At 47.4% G+C, this 15,300-nt stretch overlaps 2 protein-coding genes across 6 annotated transcripts in view; one reads left to right on the top strand and one right to left on the bottom strand.

Annotated features, from left to right (window-relative positions):
- The window catches only part of B3gntl1 (UDP-GlcNAc:betaGal beta-1,3-N-acetylglucosaminyltransferase like 1), a 102,583-nt gene that overhangs the window by 63,614 nt on the left and 23,669 nt on the right, over positions 1–15,300 (top strand). The window contains exon 14 of one of the 5 annotated variants that reach the window (XR_004770925.1): positions 7,262–9,023. The exons of 2 other annotated variants lie outside the window; for them this stretch is intronic. The gene's annotated coding sequence lies outside the window, so the exon portion shown is untranslated. Of the gene's footprint in view, positions 1–3,153; positions 9,024–15,300 lie in introns of those variants that run through there. 2 more of the 5 variants (XR_004770924.1, XR_004770923.1) reach the window with 2 other exon arrangements.
- Positions 1,015–15,300, bottom strand: part of Tbcd (tubulin folding cofactor D) — a 171,891-nt gene continuing 157,605 nt past the window's right edge. Inside the window, exons 30-39 of the mRNA XM_027425304.2 lie at positions 13,813–13,896; positions 12,710–12,868; positions 12,498–12,636; positions 12,128–12,249; positions 10,462–10,539; positions 7,790–7,879; positions 7,177–7,264; positions 6,446–6,555; positions 4,773–4,857; positions 1,015–1,249 (exon numbers count right to left, since the gene is read on the bottom strand). Coding sequence (XP_027281105.1) covers positions 1,232–1,249; positions 4,773–4,857; positions 6,446–6,555; positions 7,177–7,264; positions 7,790–7,879; positions 10,462–10,539; positions 12,128–12,249; positions 12,498–12,636; positions 12,710–12,868; positions 13,813–13,896 — 973 coding nt within the window. The 3' untranslated portion in view covers positions 1,015–1,231. The remainder of the gene's footprint in view (positions 1,250–4,772; positions 4,858–6,445; positions 6,556–7,176; positions 7,265–7,789; positions 7,880–10,461; positions 10,540–12,127; positions 12,250–12,497; positions 12,637–12,709; positions 12,869–13,812; positions 13,897–15,300) is intronic.

The following is a 15,300-nucleotide window of genomic DNA, read 5'->3' as shown; positions in this document are numbered from 1 at the left end:
CAGTGGGAACAATTGTCTGTGGATGGGGTCTGCATGCAGAGGTGACTGGCCAGCAACAAAATCCTTTACTTTGATCACTAAATCTCGGGGGAAAAGGTGCCACTCTGCTGGACTGTCAGCAGCAGGTCTGCTGGAAACCAGTTGGTCTCCATATCTTAAAATTTCATGGCTGGAATTGTTTTTAAAATAATACTAAAAATAGTTAATTCTATTTCCTAGAAGTTGCCTGCTCCATCTCATTAGATATGACAGCATCTCAGCTAGGCCTTTTCCTGTTCACAACAGAAAATATCTGAGTCTAGGAGAGGTGTGTGAAACTGGAATGAAGTATGAGCTAGGACTCAGGCAAAGGTCCCTGACACCAGATCAGCACAACAAACCTCCCGAAGACCTAGGCCTAGAAAGTGACTCCCAATACAGGCAGCTGCCTATGTGCTGTCCAGTCCAGCTCCATGAGATACAGGCTGTTAAATGAGTTGAATACATACCACTACAGGCCTTGGCTTGTGGGCCTGGCCACTTCACCTTTGTATGAGCAGTTATCAAGTCTGTCCCAGCCATGTTTCCGGCCTCAACTCTGTAGGGATGAGAGGCACCCCCTTCATTGAGGCTAGAGCTTAATGAGCAGAGCTCAGCAGTCCTTCCCAGGCCTGGAACATAGAGTTCAAAGAGGCAGGATTCAGGCTATCACAGCAGGACAGGTAGGCATGCAGGCTTTGGGGCAGGAGGTGCAAAGGATCCAGGCCTTAGGACCAGAGTTGTCATCCATATTCCCACAGGAACACTGGCTTCTGATGATCTCTTGCTCAGACCATTGTAGCATGCTGGTGACTTGGCTGGCTCAACATGTGGGAGAGCTGCCTGCCACTGTATCTTCCCAGCACGTCACACTTTCCACCAGGATGAGACAACCATCGTGCTACATAAATTACTCAGTGCCTTAAAACACAGCAAAGCACTGTGAGTGGAGCCCACAGTGAATATTCCAGTCCCAGAAATAGACAGAGGCTGGGCTGTATGGTACATGATTTAATGAGAAGCACAGCAGAAGTAAGGGCAGCCCACGCCACCAGAGCACAGCATGAAGCGTTACTGCTCTCTGTGGATGGCTTCCCAATCCATCTAGCAGCATGTGCCACCTTTCTCAGAGGTCTGTGACACAATGTTTCCATGATGGTAAAGCTTGTTGTGAAGCCTCAGGGCAGGACATCCCAGCTAGGTAGGCAAGGACTCAGCTTCCAGGAGCAGGCTGTAAAGACACATAGCAACATCAGGCTGGTCTCCATCCCACCCTCTCTAACATATGGCTAAAGACTGCCATGTCCCAGGATCCTGACAGCTTAAATTGTATAGTGATGGCTGGTGACTTGTCAGAGTGGGTTGTTAAACTGTTTGCATTCACACATGTTCAAATTTTTCTTAACAATGTAAAGAGCATAGTTGAAAATTCAAGTCCACTCTCCACATAGGAGACTGAGACTACACTACATGGCTCTATCTGTTGTCACCACTCTTAGAGCCATTCAAGCAACCAGGCCACTGCTTGTGTGTCTTATTATGGCTCCTGCAAGGGGGAGGCCCTGGGAGGACTTAGGCACACAGACCCAGTACAGCAGACACAAGGACGGCAAAGAACAAAATCTTTCCCAACATGACAAGGAGGTAACAGGAGCTCAGGGTTTAAAGCTAGATCATCAAAGCAAACAGAACAGTAAGGAAAAACAGTAGCTGACCATATCTAAATACCAAGGCCTCAGGGTTAGGGCAACCCAGTTTTAGACAGGACTCTGTAGCTGGAGGTCAAGGTCAGGGATAATGCAATGTATCAAGAAAGAGTGCTGGCCCCAGGGTAATCAGGGACAGAAGAACAGAACAGTGAAACAAGTTAACAGGATAGGAAACAAAATCCAGATAAGGGGGAAAGAAACATTAAACAGGAAGGTCAAACAGGAAACAAAGATGATGAATGTAAACTTGTCTGTAATTATACAGTAAACACAATGCATGAAACACTAATTAATAAAGAATTTCAAATGATGGTAAGGCATAATCTTGACTATACCATTCATAGACAGACATTGAAAGTGTTATGACAGTAGACATGCTAACCAGATGTCACCACACTAACAGTGAGCAAGGGAGATGTCAAGAGTAGGAACACTTAGTAACACAGCTTCAAAATGCATCCCCCAAAGTTCAAACATAATTAAAGGACATTTGAGACAAATATGCACAACAGTGCTTTTCTCCATAACTGATGCCTTTGGGCTGGTGTGGTGGCATTAGCATTGTGACTCAACTTATGCACAGGGCAGCAGAGTCAGTGACCCCACTTTATACAGAAAAAGTTGCACAACTGAAAAACATTTTTCAGAATGTCAGAGAACTGAGATATCCACCATGAAACTGGAGATATGATGTATGAGACACAGAGCCTAGCAAAAGCCACCAAAAGGCCTATGTGTACCTGCCATGGGGGCCTGCAAGGTTCACCTCATGAGATCTAAGAGACATTCACTCAAACCCAGCAAGGTAGGAAATTCACCTCTGTCAGACATACCAGAACCACGTTTTCTAGGGAGAGATGTAGCCTACAGGCCAAGCCCAAGGTTGGAGACTAGCTGGATGATTGGAATGTTCCTTTGCCCCCAACTCACCTAGGACTCCAGCATGAGACTGGGGTTCTGAAGGGCTCAGGTTCTGTAAGGGCAGGGACCCCAAGGTCAAGGGTGAAACCAAATGGAAAAACCCTGAGGCCTATACCACAGCAAGCATCCAATAGCAGCTTCTAGCCAGAAAAGCAAGTCCACATACTATTGTCCATTTGATCAGCATGTCTAGTTCTTAGGAAGGACACACACATGTATATGTTAAGAAAAGCATGACTCAGAGACACAAGAGATGTCCCAACAGCCTGTGACATAGAGAATTAAAGCCATTACAAGATGGTGAGCTGTGGAGAGCATAGAGGAGCTAGTAGGTGGATATAGTAGCTTGAATGAGAAAGCCCCATAGGCTCATGTTTACATACTCCTTCCCCAGTTGTTAGAACTGTCTCGGAAGGATTTGAAAGTATGGCCTCCTTGGAGGTGATGTAGGCTTTGGAGGTTTCAAATGACTCCATTTCCAGTATTCTCTGCTTCCTGTTCATAGATGAAGATGTGAGCTCTCGAGTTATTCCTACTGCCATGTTTCTGCTCTGCCATTATGGATTCTAACCCTCTGAAACCATAAACCCAGTGAAATGCTTTCTTTTTGTAAGTTGCCTTTGCCATGGTGTTTTGCCACAGCAATCAAAAACAAACTAACACAGCAGAGGTATAGAGAAGGGGAATCAGAAGGAAGGGTAGGGAAACAAACTCAAAGTGCCATTAAGCTAGCATGTGAACAGGTCAGGGACTTTAAAGCAGAGATGCAGTTGGAACAATATGAGCTATTCCAAGACCTGGGGACCAACCACACAGACAGCATCTGCATCTATAGGACTCGGTGGCCTGCCAGGGCACTTATGCCCAGTGTGAATCAGCAGCTTCTAGCCCCAACATAGCCCCAGGCCAACCTGGCTGGTTAGTATGTAAACTAGTTTTGAGAGTTTAACCAAACCCCAAGGGTCAAGAAGAGTGAAGACAATCTTGGACAGAATAAAACTAGAAGGCAGACATGGTGGACACGCTGAACTATGAAGCCCACGCCTCTTCCATCATACGGGTTGTATTTCATACACATGAGCCATGTGTATGAAGGGTTCCAGAGTGTGTTACTTAGGCAGTCACTTGACAGTGGTGGTGGTGACAGACACTGAATCATCAGTACAGTGAGGCTGGCTGATACAGGCAGCATAAAGTGACCCTCTCTCTACACCACAGTTTGTCAGTCCCAAGTGAATTGAATTTGTATGTGGAGAGTCAGCACATAGAGCTTTCCACCTGCTTACATGTGTTAGCTAGTTTTATGGCATCTTGACACAAACTAGAGTCATTCAGGAAAAGGAACTCTCAATTGAGAGATATCTTTATAAGCTTGTGCTGTAGATGAGCCTGTAGGACATTTCTTAATTAGTGACTGATGTGGGAAGAGCCCAGCTCAGTGTGGGTGGTGCCACCCTTGGCTGATGGTCCTGGGTGCAAAGACACTGCATAACCTCAGAGTAGATGACACTATAAAAGGAAGAAAAGCAATAAGCTGGGGGCATGTTACTAGGATGAAAATTTCAGTATGTAGAATGTTTAAAGTCTCTACAGACAGACTGACCTACAGAACACAGGAAGAGAGCCCAAGGGCACCATAGATCCCAGCTTTTATGACAACTTCAGCACAAGGGGCCTCAGAAACCGCAAACACACCAAGGTCAAGACAGGTGGAGAAGATAAGTACAGGGAGTCAGGAGGAGTGAAGCCCCAGTGGGCCCCAAGTCCAGGGAGAGAGGGAAGCCTGATGGGACAGGTGTCCTCAAAGGACCAGAGCCCCCACTAGGATGTGCACCCAGGCAGGGTAAGAGAGCTAAAGTCCACTCCCCACACAGTGGAAGCTTTCCTAGGAGACAGAAGCTGAAACAACATGCAGCCTCCAACAGTTGCAGACCTGGCAGCCAGTACTATGAAGACAGAGGACTTGCCCACCCTGGCAAGAGAAGCAGCCTTTCCGGTTGGTCTGGAGAAAGTAACGGCAGTGATGGTACTGACTGTGGGGTTGGGATTCGTTTACTTTAGACCAGAGCTCAGAACGACAGACAACACGGGTGCTGTGTGTCCTCAGAATACAAAAAGCATTACCTTTGGAACCAGCTGGGGTCTGGGCACGCCAAGGAGATCACACAGGTGGTTCCGCTGCCCTCTTACAACTGGAAGCTCTCCGCCCCTGAGGAGGAAAGCATTTGAGTCCCCTGTGCCAACATGTGAGATCTGGTGGTACCGGGCAAACATCTGTATCCCTCAGAGTAGACACCAGCGGCCATAGCCCATCCCAAGAACATACATTAGAAGAGATGCTACCTCAGGCTAAGAGGGCTTCTGAAGCTTCATTAGAACACAGCTGTTGTTGGCTTTCGTTAGACTACTATGAAGTGTGTTTTGTATGTAAAGAAGTTAATAATAAAAAAAAAAATAGTCCTCAGGCACCAGGCAGTGTGGGCACACGCCTTTAATCCCAACACTCAGGAGGCAGATCTCTGAGTCTGAGACCAGCCTGGTCTACAAGAGCTGCTTCCAGGACAGCCTCCAAAGCGAAACCCTGCCATGAAACCGCCTCCCCCACCCCCCAAAAAAGTCCTTTGTTGTGTTCTTGCAAAAGAGCCTGTTTTGTTTTTAAGACAAGGTTTCTCTGTGTAGCTTTGGAGTCTAGCCTGGCACTCGCTCTGGAGAGCAGGCTGGCCTCGAACTCAGAGAGATCCACCTGCTTCTGCCTCCCGAGTGCTGGGATTAAAGGCGTGCGCCACCACTACCCGGCAAGAGCTGAGTTCTTAACACCCAGGTAGAGCAGCTCACAACCACCTGTAACCTCAGCTCCAGAGGGATTTGGATACCGTCTCTGGCCTTGGTAGCTTCAGTCACATATACATGCATACACATTATAAAGATAAGTCTTAGAAAACATGAAGTTCCTCCTCCCTCCCTGCTGTCCTTACTCAAGGTGAGTGTTCTAGAAAGTTGGAAGCAATGACCAACTGTCTCCTCAGAAGGCACTGAGTTGAGTTTCCACTGAAAGCAAAGATCTCGAAATGCATTTTGGCCTTCCAGGTCCCCACAGCTCTCATCTAGGCAGGAAGGCCACATCCTAGCATGAGCTCCTAGAAGACAGCTGTTCTGAGGGGCATGCATAAATATGCCATCCCAACAGACCTGCCAGCATTTGAGATCAGCAATACCCCTCTCCAACAACTGAGGGGATGGTGTCCACAATCAGGAACAGTAACTTGGGCTACCTGGCTGTGCCAAAGTAATATATCTAGAACAAGGGATAAGCCAGCTTGAAGTCCATCTGTATACCCGTGATGGTTCTTTGTGTGTGCCTGCCCGTGCATACATGTGCGACCATATAAACAGTAGCATGTATGTGATCATGCATACAAACACGCATATAAATGTATGCAAGGCCAAATGTGTGTACAGTGACTGTCACTGCTTCCAGGCTCAGCCTACAGCACCTGTGAATCACACCCCAACACCCCCTTCTGCACTTCTTCTAAGTCAAGTCTCTAAAGCCATTAAAACAGAGGAAAGACCACATGGCCCTTGCAGCAGCAAAATAAAAGCTAGATGACATCCACTTGGTTGCATCCTGATGGCGCTGTGACCCTTGCACACCAAACATTCTCCCACCTGAAGCTCCCAGGGTGTGTCCTCAACCCTATGTGAAGCGGAGAGGTGGCCCTGAGCACTTGAGGGTTAGAAATGCCTCCCCTCTTTCCAAGAGAAAGCGGCACCAGGCTCAGGCAGGCCCTACTTACCAGGCTGTGTCACTGAGCACAGACATGACCTCGTCAAGCACATCGGCATCTACCAAGTCGCTATAAGTGAGCACCATCTCGTACACCTGGCTTGCTGTGGTCTTCCGGATCTGGGACAAGAACAGCAGGTCAACAGGAGGAAAACCTGTCAACACCCAGGAAGCCCAAGGGGTCTTAGGAGGATCCATAAAAGGAGGGAGGTGAACTTGGTTACAGCCCAGATACCTCTGTCGTCAGACAGGCACCAGGGAAGGAACTGCAGCCTTTGTCAGAAGATGCAGTAGAGAATCCTACCTGAGAATCTGTCTCTCTCGCTCTTTTTTGGTTATGTCCTGTGACAAACTGTTTCGTATGAGGTGTAATCTACCCCTAGTAATGAGCATTTCTGACAAAGAGGCTGAGCTGTGGGTCATCCCAATCCTTTGCACAAGTTCCCCTGACTTTTTAGAAAAAAAAAAAAATGTCACCTTTGGGATACTTAAGAGTTTTTGGATAAGAGAGGGAAATCCTAACCCTGCTGCTAACACCCCACCCTTAGCAATGCTTCCCCCATGCTCACCTTACAAGTACCAGCACCCACATTCCTTTCATACAAACGCTAGCCAATTGACTAACATATCCCAGGGCTGCCCACACCATCTCACCCTGTGTTTACTTCAAAGTTATACTCATCTTTAAAGGCCACAAGTAAGCAAGACCTTAGATGGTCTTGAGGTAGGACAGACACTCACCACAGGGAAAGGGTGGCCAAGGAGGAGGAACAGTTGCAGAAGAACCTTCTTTCTCACATCACCGTTGAACTGTACCATCCCACAGAGCCTGCAGAAGAACCACAGGTGACATGGAACTGTACCCTACTCACATTGTTACCCAAGGACCCAAGACACATGGGAGACCTACAAAGTAGACAGCATAAACCTCGAGCCATGTGCTAATATATGTGTACACACCTGTACATTGCACACCAGTGTGCTCCCATGTGATATACACAGCCATTATGCAAGTGTGCATTGTAAACTACCACGCTCCCATGTAGTTACCTATACATGATGAATGATGATATCTTGGTGCTAACATGTGCCTGCGTGTCCAGATTCCTGCATTCCCATGTGTGCGTGTGCCCAGATCCCTGCACCAGCACAGGAGTATTCACATTCCTTGGGCATCCACAGGGGCCGGTACCTCTCTTCCTAAATGCCATTACTGATGGGAGTACTCTGAACTTAACTTTCCTAGATGAACACTCACTCTATTTTAAACAGCTTTGCAATTAAAACTATTTTCTACCAAGAACTACAAAGTCCCTCCTATTTCCGTCTCCACCCAGGAGCACTTAAAACTCACACTGCAATGCTTGACCGAAGTTTCTGGATGTCTTTTGACTTTCTGATTTCTTCCTTACAAAGTGCGAGCAACTTCACACAAAAGGGGTGGCTTGAAGGAGAAAACATGATTGTAAGTACATCTTTCACAGGAATACACAGCAATATGATTCATGCTGCAGTAGCATCCAGTGATGCTGGGCCCTGTGGAACCAGCCACTTTCTTTGGTTCCCAACACGAACAGCAGAGAACAGATGTCCTAGCTCATTTCCTGTAAGATATCCCATATCACCCATGGTAGTCAACACCTGGGCAGGCAGGCCCGGGCACAGTTAGGTCTGACCGTGTCCAAGTGGCTCTTCCCAACAGAAAATACCCCACCAGCAAGTGCTACTTCAAGGAGAGAAGCCCTATGAGGGGTCTTGGTTACAGAGGAGGACAGTGAGTCCTATTCATCCCCAATGACCTTAATACTGGGCTACCACACCAGGATAGTCCATGACAATTAATTCCCAGGTCAACCCTGGTGTGAAGAGAATGCTGCTGTACCCTGGGACTTTGATCTGGGTCCCATGGATCTCAATCCTTCCCTGACTACGAATGTCATATTGCTGAGGGCTTTGGCTATTGTTGTTCCCAGCTTGCACAAGGACCTGTGCATCCTTAGCTGGTCTTCCTATAGGGCTCATGCACTGTCTATTGCTTTTCTAGACTTAAAGGTCACACACCACAGACACTCTATGGTCCCAATGGTCGCATTCAGGTTTACATTGAGCTTTGTGATCTCCAGAAACCTTGTTGGTTCTCATGCCAGGATTCCTGAAAGACTCCCATTGAGCTAATCCAAGAAGCATGGGCCCTCCCATGACTTGGGTCTAATGAACATCTCAGCTCTGCCTGTCTGAGTGGAGTGACATGGCTTCCTGGCCATACCTGCTACTCTGAAGATTTCTGATGTGGAAAGAGACACACAGGCCAGTCATTTTCATGGCTCCCTCATTCTCACATCTGTCGGCCTCATGCCCACAGATTTCCCTGATGGCTAAGGATGTCTTTCAGCCATTTTAGATTCCTCTGTTGAGAATTCTCTATTTAGTTCTATACCCTACTTTTTAATTGGATTGTTTGGTGTTTTGGTGACTAAATAAAAAGAAAGAAAAATAACAACAAAAAAAGCTAAAGTACAGTATAAGCAGAAGCACCTCCAATACCAAAAAAAAAAAAAAAAAATCCACCCATTTGATGAGTGTCAGCCCTACATTTGTATGTGCCAAAAATTCAACTTTAAAAATCCATGAAGCAAAAACTAACAAAAATAGAGAAATAAAATCTATTTCATAACATATTTCCTACTATCTTATTTTGAAAATTTTAAGCCAGGAAAATATATGTCAAATCCTTAGAACATTGCAAGATGAATCCCGCAACATGGAAAAGACTATCACAGCCAGGCTATGCGCTGCTCCAGCAGCAGGTTTTAGAAAATCAGGTTAAATCCATCCTGGGTATCCAACAGAAACAGATCTAACCTCCCTGCCAAGCGGTTAAAACCCAAAGACACTAGAGACTAAGTACAAGGTAGTCTCCTGCAGCAGCCCTGGGTGTGTGAACGTACGCAGGATCTCAGGGCACAGCATCGATACTAAGGAGCTCCTAGCCTTGGGTGTTCACCTGAATGCTGGTCAGCAGCAGTACAAGAACACTGCTCAAGGTTGGGGACGCAGAAAAAAAAAAAAAATCACAGGAGAATGGTGCAGATCCTCTCAGTGGGGCAGAAAAGACAGGAGAATGGTGCAGATCCTCTCAGTGGGGCAGAAAAGACAGGAGAATGGTGCAGATCCTCTCAGTGGGGCAGAAAAGACTCAGAAGGGGAGGAAGAGCAACCGAGACCCAGCTGATTGGACCCGCAAAAGGAAAATCCAAACAATCACAGGCGTTGGCTTCTAAGTAACTTAAAATTGGTGCAACAGATGCTCAGAAATCTTCATGAAATACTAGGCTCTCCAAACCAACAATAGAGAATTCAGTGACGACCATGAGGCAAAAATGAGCAAGATGGCATCACTCAGGAAGCCAGCCTGGCACCTCCATGGTTCTAGGACTTAAAGAGACATAACGCAGCTTGTCTGTCTGCTCCTCTGGACAGCAGGCTGAGGAACCATAAACCACACCCAGCTGATTTGTGCCCTGTGTCCCATAGCCTCTGTCCAGCTGTGATGGGCACAGGCATACTACTGGGCCCCAAAACACAACCCACATACCGTTTATTTCCATCTGGCCCTTATCATATCCCAGGCTCCATCAGCTTCCAGACCTCTCTGCCCACCAGCCCTAGTAGGTGGACTACCTCACCTGTCCAAGCCTGCCTTCCTACGTGGGTAGCAGGGTCCCATCACCCCATCCCAGTCCCTGCTGCCTGGGTTTGCAGTTTGCCATTTTCTAGGTTCTGAGATCCTAATCCAAGTGTTCTCTTTTTAAAATAACAGCTACCTAGATATGATAGCCATAGATTTGTGATCCAAGCACTTGGAAGGCTATGGGGGCGAGATCATGAGTCTGTAGCTAGCCTGAGCAACACAGTGAGATAAATAAATAAATAAATAAATAAATAAATAAATAAATAAATAAATATTCTTAAAATTTGGGTAACTAGGCTCCACCAGACAGGGAGCACTAATCAAGCAGATACTCACTTTTCCTCAGAGGTAAAGATGTCGAAGCACCCATTGGCCAGCAGCTGGTCCAACATTTTCAGCAGTGATATGGACACCCTGAGAGGATAAGATAAGCAAACATGAAACCCACACAAGCACCCAAGAACTAAGAGACACCCATGTGAGGGACAGACAGATGCCACTGACAAGTTAAAAAATAAATAAATAAAAAATTAAAAAAAAAGACCCTTAACACCACAATGGCTCTTCCAAATGGGACAAGAGTCAAGATGCTCTCATCAAAGTCCTAGAAACAGACACAGCAGTACAATAATTCTTTCAAGAATGCCAAAATGACTATGGGAAGTTAAGAATAAAGCCAGAGCCAGTGTGGTTTCTTTCAGGAATTACCTAGAGCAAAGGTAAGAACAGAATTCCTGACATAAAGATTACAGGTGGCCCAGTAGAGCCTGACGTGCACTTGTACACTTGAAGGTTCTGACAGGGGGCAAAACCAATGCAGTTAACAGTCTGGCAGACCATGCTTGACAACCATCTACAAAATTAAACTGAGCACACACAAAACACACCTCCAAACAGACCATAGGGCTGAAGATAGAACCTAAAGCTGAAACTTCTGGAAGAGAGGAGCTCTCTAGCACCTCCAAATTAGGCACACAAGCTCACTGAAGCACAAGACAGGTGAGAGCTGCGCCCTTCACACCACAGCTGTAACAAGGACTCTCCCAGTACAGTGAAGGCATCAAAAAACAACAGTGAGAAAGAAAACCCAACTAAACAAGCTGTGCCAGTGACCACACATCTCAACACTAGGAGGGCAACTGAGTGTCCAACAGAATAGCCACCTGAGAGACTTGACAACACCAATGTTGGTGAGACAAGGAACAGATGGAGACAGCAGCTTTCCAGAAGTTAAAGGTAATACACATAACCCAGCTGTCCATCACTTGATGTGTGCCCAAGAAAAAGGAATGTGCGTCCACAGAGATTCTTCCCTGCTTGACCACTGCAGCTTTCTGTAAAGCCTAGAACATGGAATGCCAGTCACGTCTGGCCCACAACAGGCCCTGACTGGGCAACAAGAGGACAGACAGACAGACAGGGATGACTACACTGCCTGTCTGTTTAAATGGAATTCTACAAAATGCCACCTCGACTTTGGTGACAGCAGACCAGTGGCTGTCAAAGTGGACAGTTGCGAGGGCTCTGAGGGTTAGGAGGAAACCTTGGTCAACAAGATAGGCTTCATGGTATACACATCCAAAGGAACTACTCCACATACTGTGTATGTTCTTTCAGGTTTCTTGTATTCACAGTGAGGCTATTACAGACAAGAAAAGGTGGAATATCCCTACAGGCTAGAACCTCATTTCACTTAACATGGTATTCTGCATCTCAACATGCACACAGAAAAAGTCATTTTCCTGCCCAGAGTGCACAGAGGGAGAGGGACCGCAGGAGATGAGTGCCAGGAACTAGTGAGGCACAGAAGAGATGAATACTGGGTTCACCAAAGATAAGTAAGTGTTGGGGTCAGAGCCTGGGAGCCAGCAGGCCCTGACAGCTTGCTGTGCCCTGCTCCTCACCTACTAACTGTGACCGTGTGCCCCAGGGAAACCTGGGCTCTGTGGAAATAGGATCAGGGACAGGCACCATGACCCCCCAGCCTCAAGACACCACTCACCTGTCATTTAGGAGGTTGTCCTCAAAGACCTTCAGGAGGGTTTCACTGAAGCTCTCCAGGAGCTGAGCATCCTTCTGAATCCCTTTCATGTACTCAAAGAGGCTCTGTGTAGAATGCCTGACCTGCGACCCAAAAAGCAGTATTGTGGCGTAGCATGGCTAGCTTCTCTCTTGGTTCCCCAAGGCTACTTCAATGACAGTAAATGCCTGGGGCCAAACAAAAACAACTGCAAACTACAAAGACACAAGGGCTCGACAGGTGCTGGGCTGTTACGACAGTGAGCATGTACAGTGCACACATATGGGACAGAACTCCCTGGAAGGAGTCCCCTGTATCTCCTGCTCCTCTGCACAGCCAGATGCCACCTCACCGTAGACTCTGTCAAACCACCAACAGACACGGCCAGGCCCAGCAGGACATGGTATCTGTAGGTGGGCAGTCCCAAGAGCTGGGTGATGAGCGGGAAGGCCTGGGAAGGTGCGTTCCAGTTCACAGAGGCCGCGTCAGACCTGAAAGACAGTGATTTCTTCAAGGCCATGTTTGGAGGGACTGGGCTGTAAGGGGATCCATACCTGACAGTACCTGGGAAACAGACTTTCCAGTTCTCTGCGGTGGGGAACATGGGGAATGGGAGGGCTGTCGAAGTGCAAGAGAGTCAGGAATATCCGGGCAGCATGAGCACGGAACCGATCAATCTTCTCACTTGCCTGCTGGGCAATGCAACACATGACACGCTCACAGCTGCAAACAGAGGACACATGTATGAGGCCAGCCTGGGGACAGGTAGGCACCTTATGGTCAGTAGCTGCTGAAGCCACGTCAGGATGTGCCTTAGTTCAGGTTTTTATTGATGTGATAAAACACCATGACCAAAAGCCATCTGGGTAAGAAAGGGTTTATTTCAGCTTACAATTCTCAGGTTGTCTCCGTCACTGAAGGAAGTCAGGACAAGAACTCAAGGCTGGAGGCAGAACTAAGCAGAGGCCATGGAGGAACCCTGCTTTCTAGCTTGTGTGGCTTGCTCAGCCCTTCTAATAAAACTCAGGTCCACCCTCCCAGGAGTACTACCCACAGTGACCTGGGACCTATCATATAAATCATCAATCAAGAAAATACCTATAGGCCAATCTTACGGACCTATTTTCTCAATTGAGTCCCTCTTTCCAAATAATTCTACCTTGTGCCAAGCTGACAAAAAAAAAAAAACAAAACCCTAACCAACCCAGGATGGGTCTGACTGCACTGTGCATCCCAAAATCTCAGGAGCTGCATAACTGGTACCTGCTGATGCACTCTTGGGGTAGAAGGGATGAAAGCCAGTTAGTGGGAGGAGGAGGAGGAGGAGAGGCCAGGTTGAAAAAGATCAGCACACTCACAAAGCAGTAGAACTTGGCACCTCAGCAGTGTGGCAGAAGAGGTTGGGACTCACAGGGGCTGGGTCAAATGACGGTAGCCCATCCTGGCAGGAATCTCAGCTATAAAACCCCGAGTTCAGAGGCCAGCACAGCCAAACCCTCAGAAGCTGGCTGCCAAACAGGCCAGATCAAAGGAGGTCCTGGCATAGGGTTGGGGGATTGGGTATGCTATAAAGCACTTGTCCTGGGGAATACAGAACAGAAGGACCCTGCCCATGTGGAGGGTCAGGAGAGAGGTCAGAGAAGCCCCAGCTGGCCTCAGATACTCACATGTGGGCTTCAATTAGCACTGGCTCTCTCTGTGCCAGCAGAAGTGTCAAGTCCATGAGGCTGGTCATGGCAGCTTCACGGACCCTGCGGATAAGGAGACATAAAAGGCTCAATCTAGGACAGAGATCCCAAACCCTGGTCCCACCAAGCATACCCATTTGGGTCCTGTAAGAACAGATTCTACAAGTAGCCCATGAGGGGAAAATAAAAGTCTTGAGACACCCAGTGGCCAAACACAAGCTTGGTTCCAGAAGGCCCAAACATAAGGAAAGTTTTAGAGATTACAGAAATCCCACGACAGTGTAAACCATCAGAGAAACCCAATGCCAGCAGCTGGCCGTCTTTATTTAAATCCCTTGACTGGAGGATGAGGGATGTGCTGTCTCTCATATTGTCAAGCAAGAGGATTCATTGTTAACATCTGAAGACAGACTGGACAAGTCTCTGCAAAGCCTAAGACACTGCACATACTATCCAAGCAGACACTTCCCTTCCCACAGCCTCCTCCCATGTGGAGCTGGACCCCTGTAGTGTCTCTCTGTACAAGGCTGGCACTTCTGGTTCTCACTAGAGAGCAACCAACATTCATATCCATCCTGAACTTTATTTCCTACTAAACAGGGCTGTCTTATTAATTCATAAAAAGAACAAAACAAACAAACAAAAACCCTAATCTAATTCCAGACCAAAGCAGTCATTTAAACAGGGAGACAGGTGCATTCAGCCAGAGTTAGGAAAAGGAAAATACAAACTCTCAGGCCTGGGGTTATCTGTGTCTTAATCAAACCCTCTATGGGGCCTGTACCAGGTTCCCACCATGAGGCCCACAGGCCCTTCTGAGAGGAGTCACAGACAGCAGTACAGCACAGGGTTCCAGGGGACTCCTCAAAGTCAGGTGAAGGTCACTGAACACAAAGCAAGGGACACAGGGGTCCACATCTGCAGTGAGTGCCAGGGGATGGGGAAGGATCTGCAGACAGCACCATGGGACAAATGGGTAGCAGACTGCCAAGTGTGCTGAGGGGCACGGGTGCTTATCTGTAAAGTCTGGCAGGGGAAACAGGGAAGTCTGAGAAGTGCCTAGGTCTATGAGCATACAACTAGAAAACACACATAGACATACTCTGCGGGTAATCTGTACATTTCTTCCATGTCTGCTACCTCTTAAGCTGTGATGCACAACACAGCAGAAACCAGCTACAAGGAGAAGCTGTGCTCACCAAGCACAGGAATAGGAGAAAGAACTGGGTCCTGAGCCTCAGGAGTCCCAGATATGCTCAATAGAGCTAAGCTTAATCCTGGGGGCAAGGGTAACTGAATGAAATCATCGTCACAGAGCCCAGTCCATACCACCAGGTCTGTACAGATTCGGCTGCCCCTCCCTGTGAAGCCCTTCCACTCTCAGTGACCTAGAGATGACAACATAGTAGATTTCAGTGTTATTTGGCTGGCCATTATCAACACCTGCTAAGAGAAAAAACTATAAGC

The sequence above is a fragment of the Cricetulus griseus genome, chromosome 7 (genome assembly GCF_003668045.3).
Source record: "Cricetulus griseus strain 17A/GY chromosome 7, alternate assembly CriGri-PICRH-1.0, whole genome shotgun sequence".
Lineage (NCBI taxonomy): Eukaryota > Metazoa > Chordata > Mammalia > Rodentia > Cricetidae > Cricetulus > Cricetulus griseus.
The sequence above is the reverse complement of the archived record's forward strand: the minus strand, read 5'-3'. Positions and strand labels throughout refer to the sequence as shown.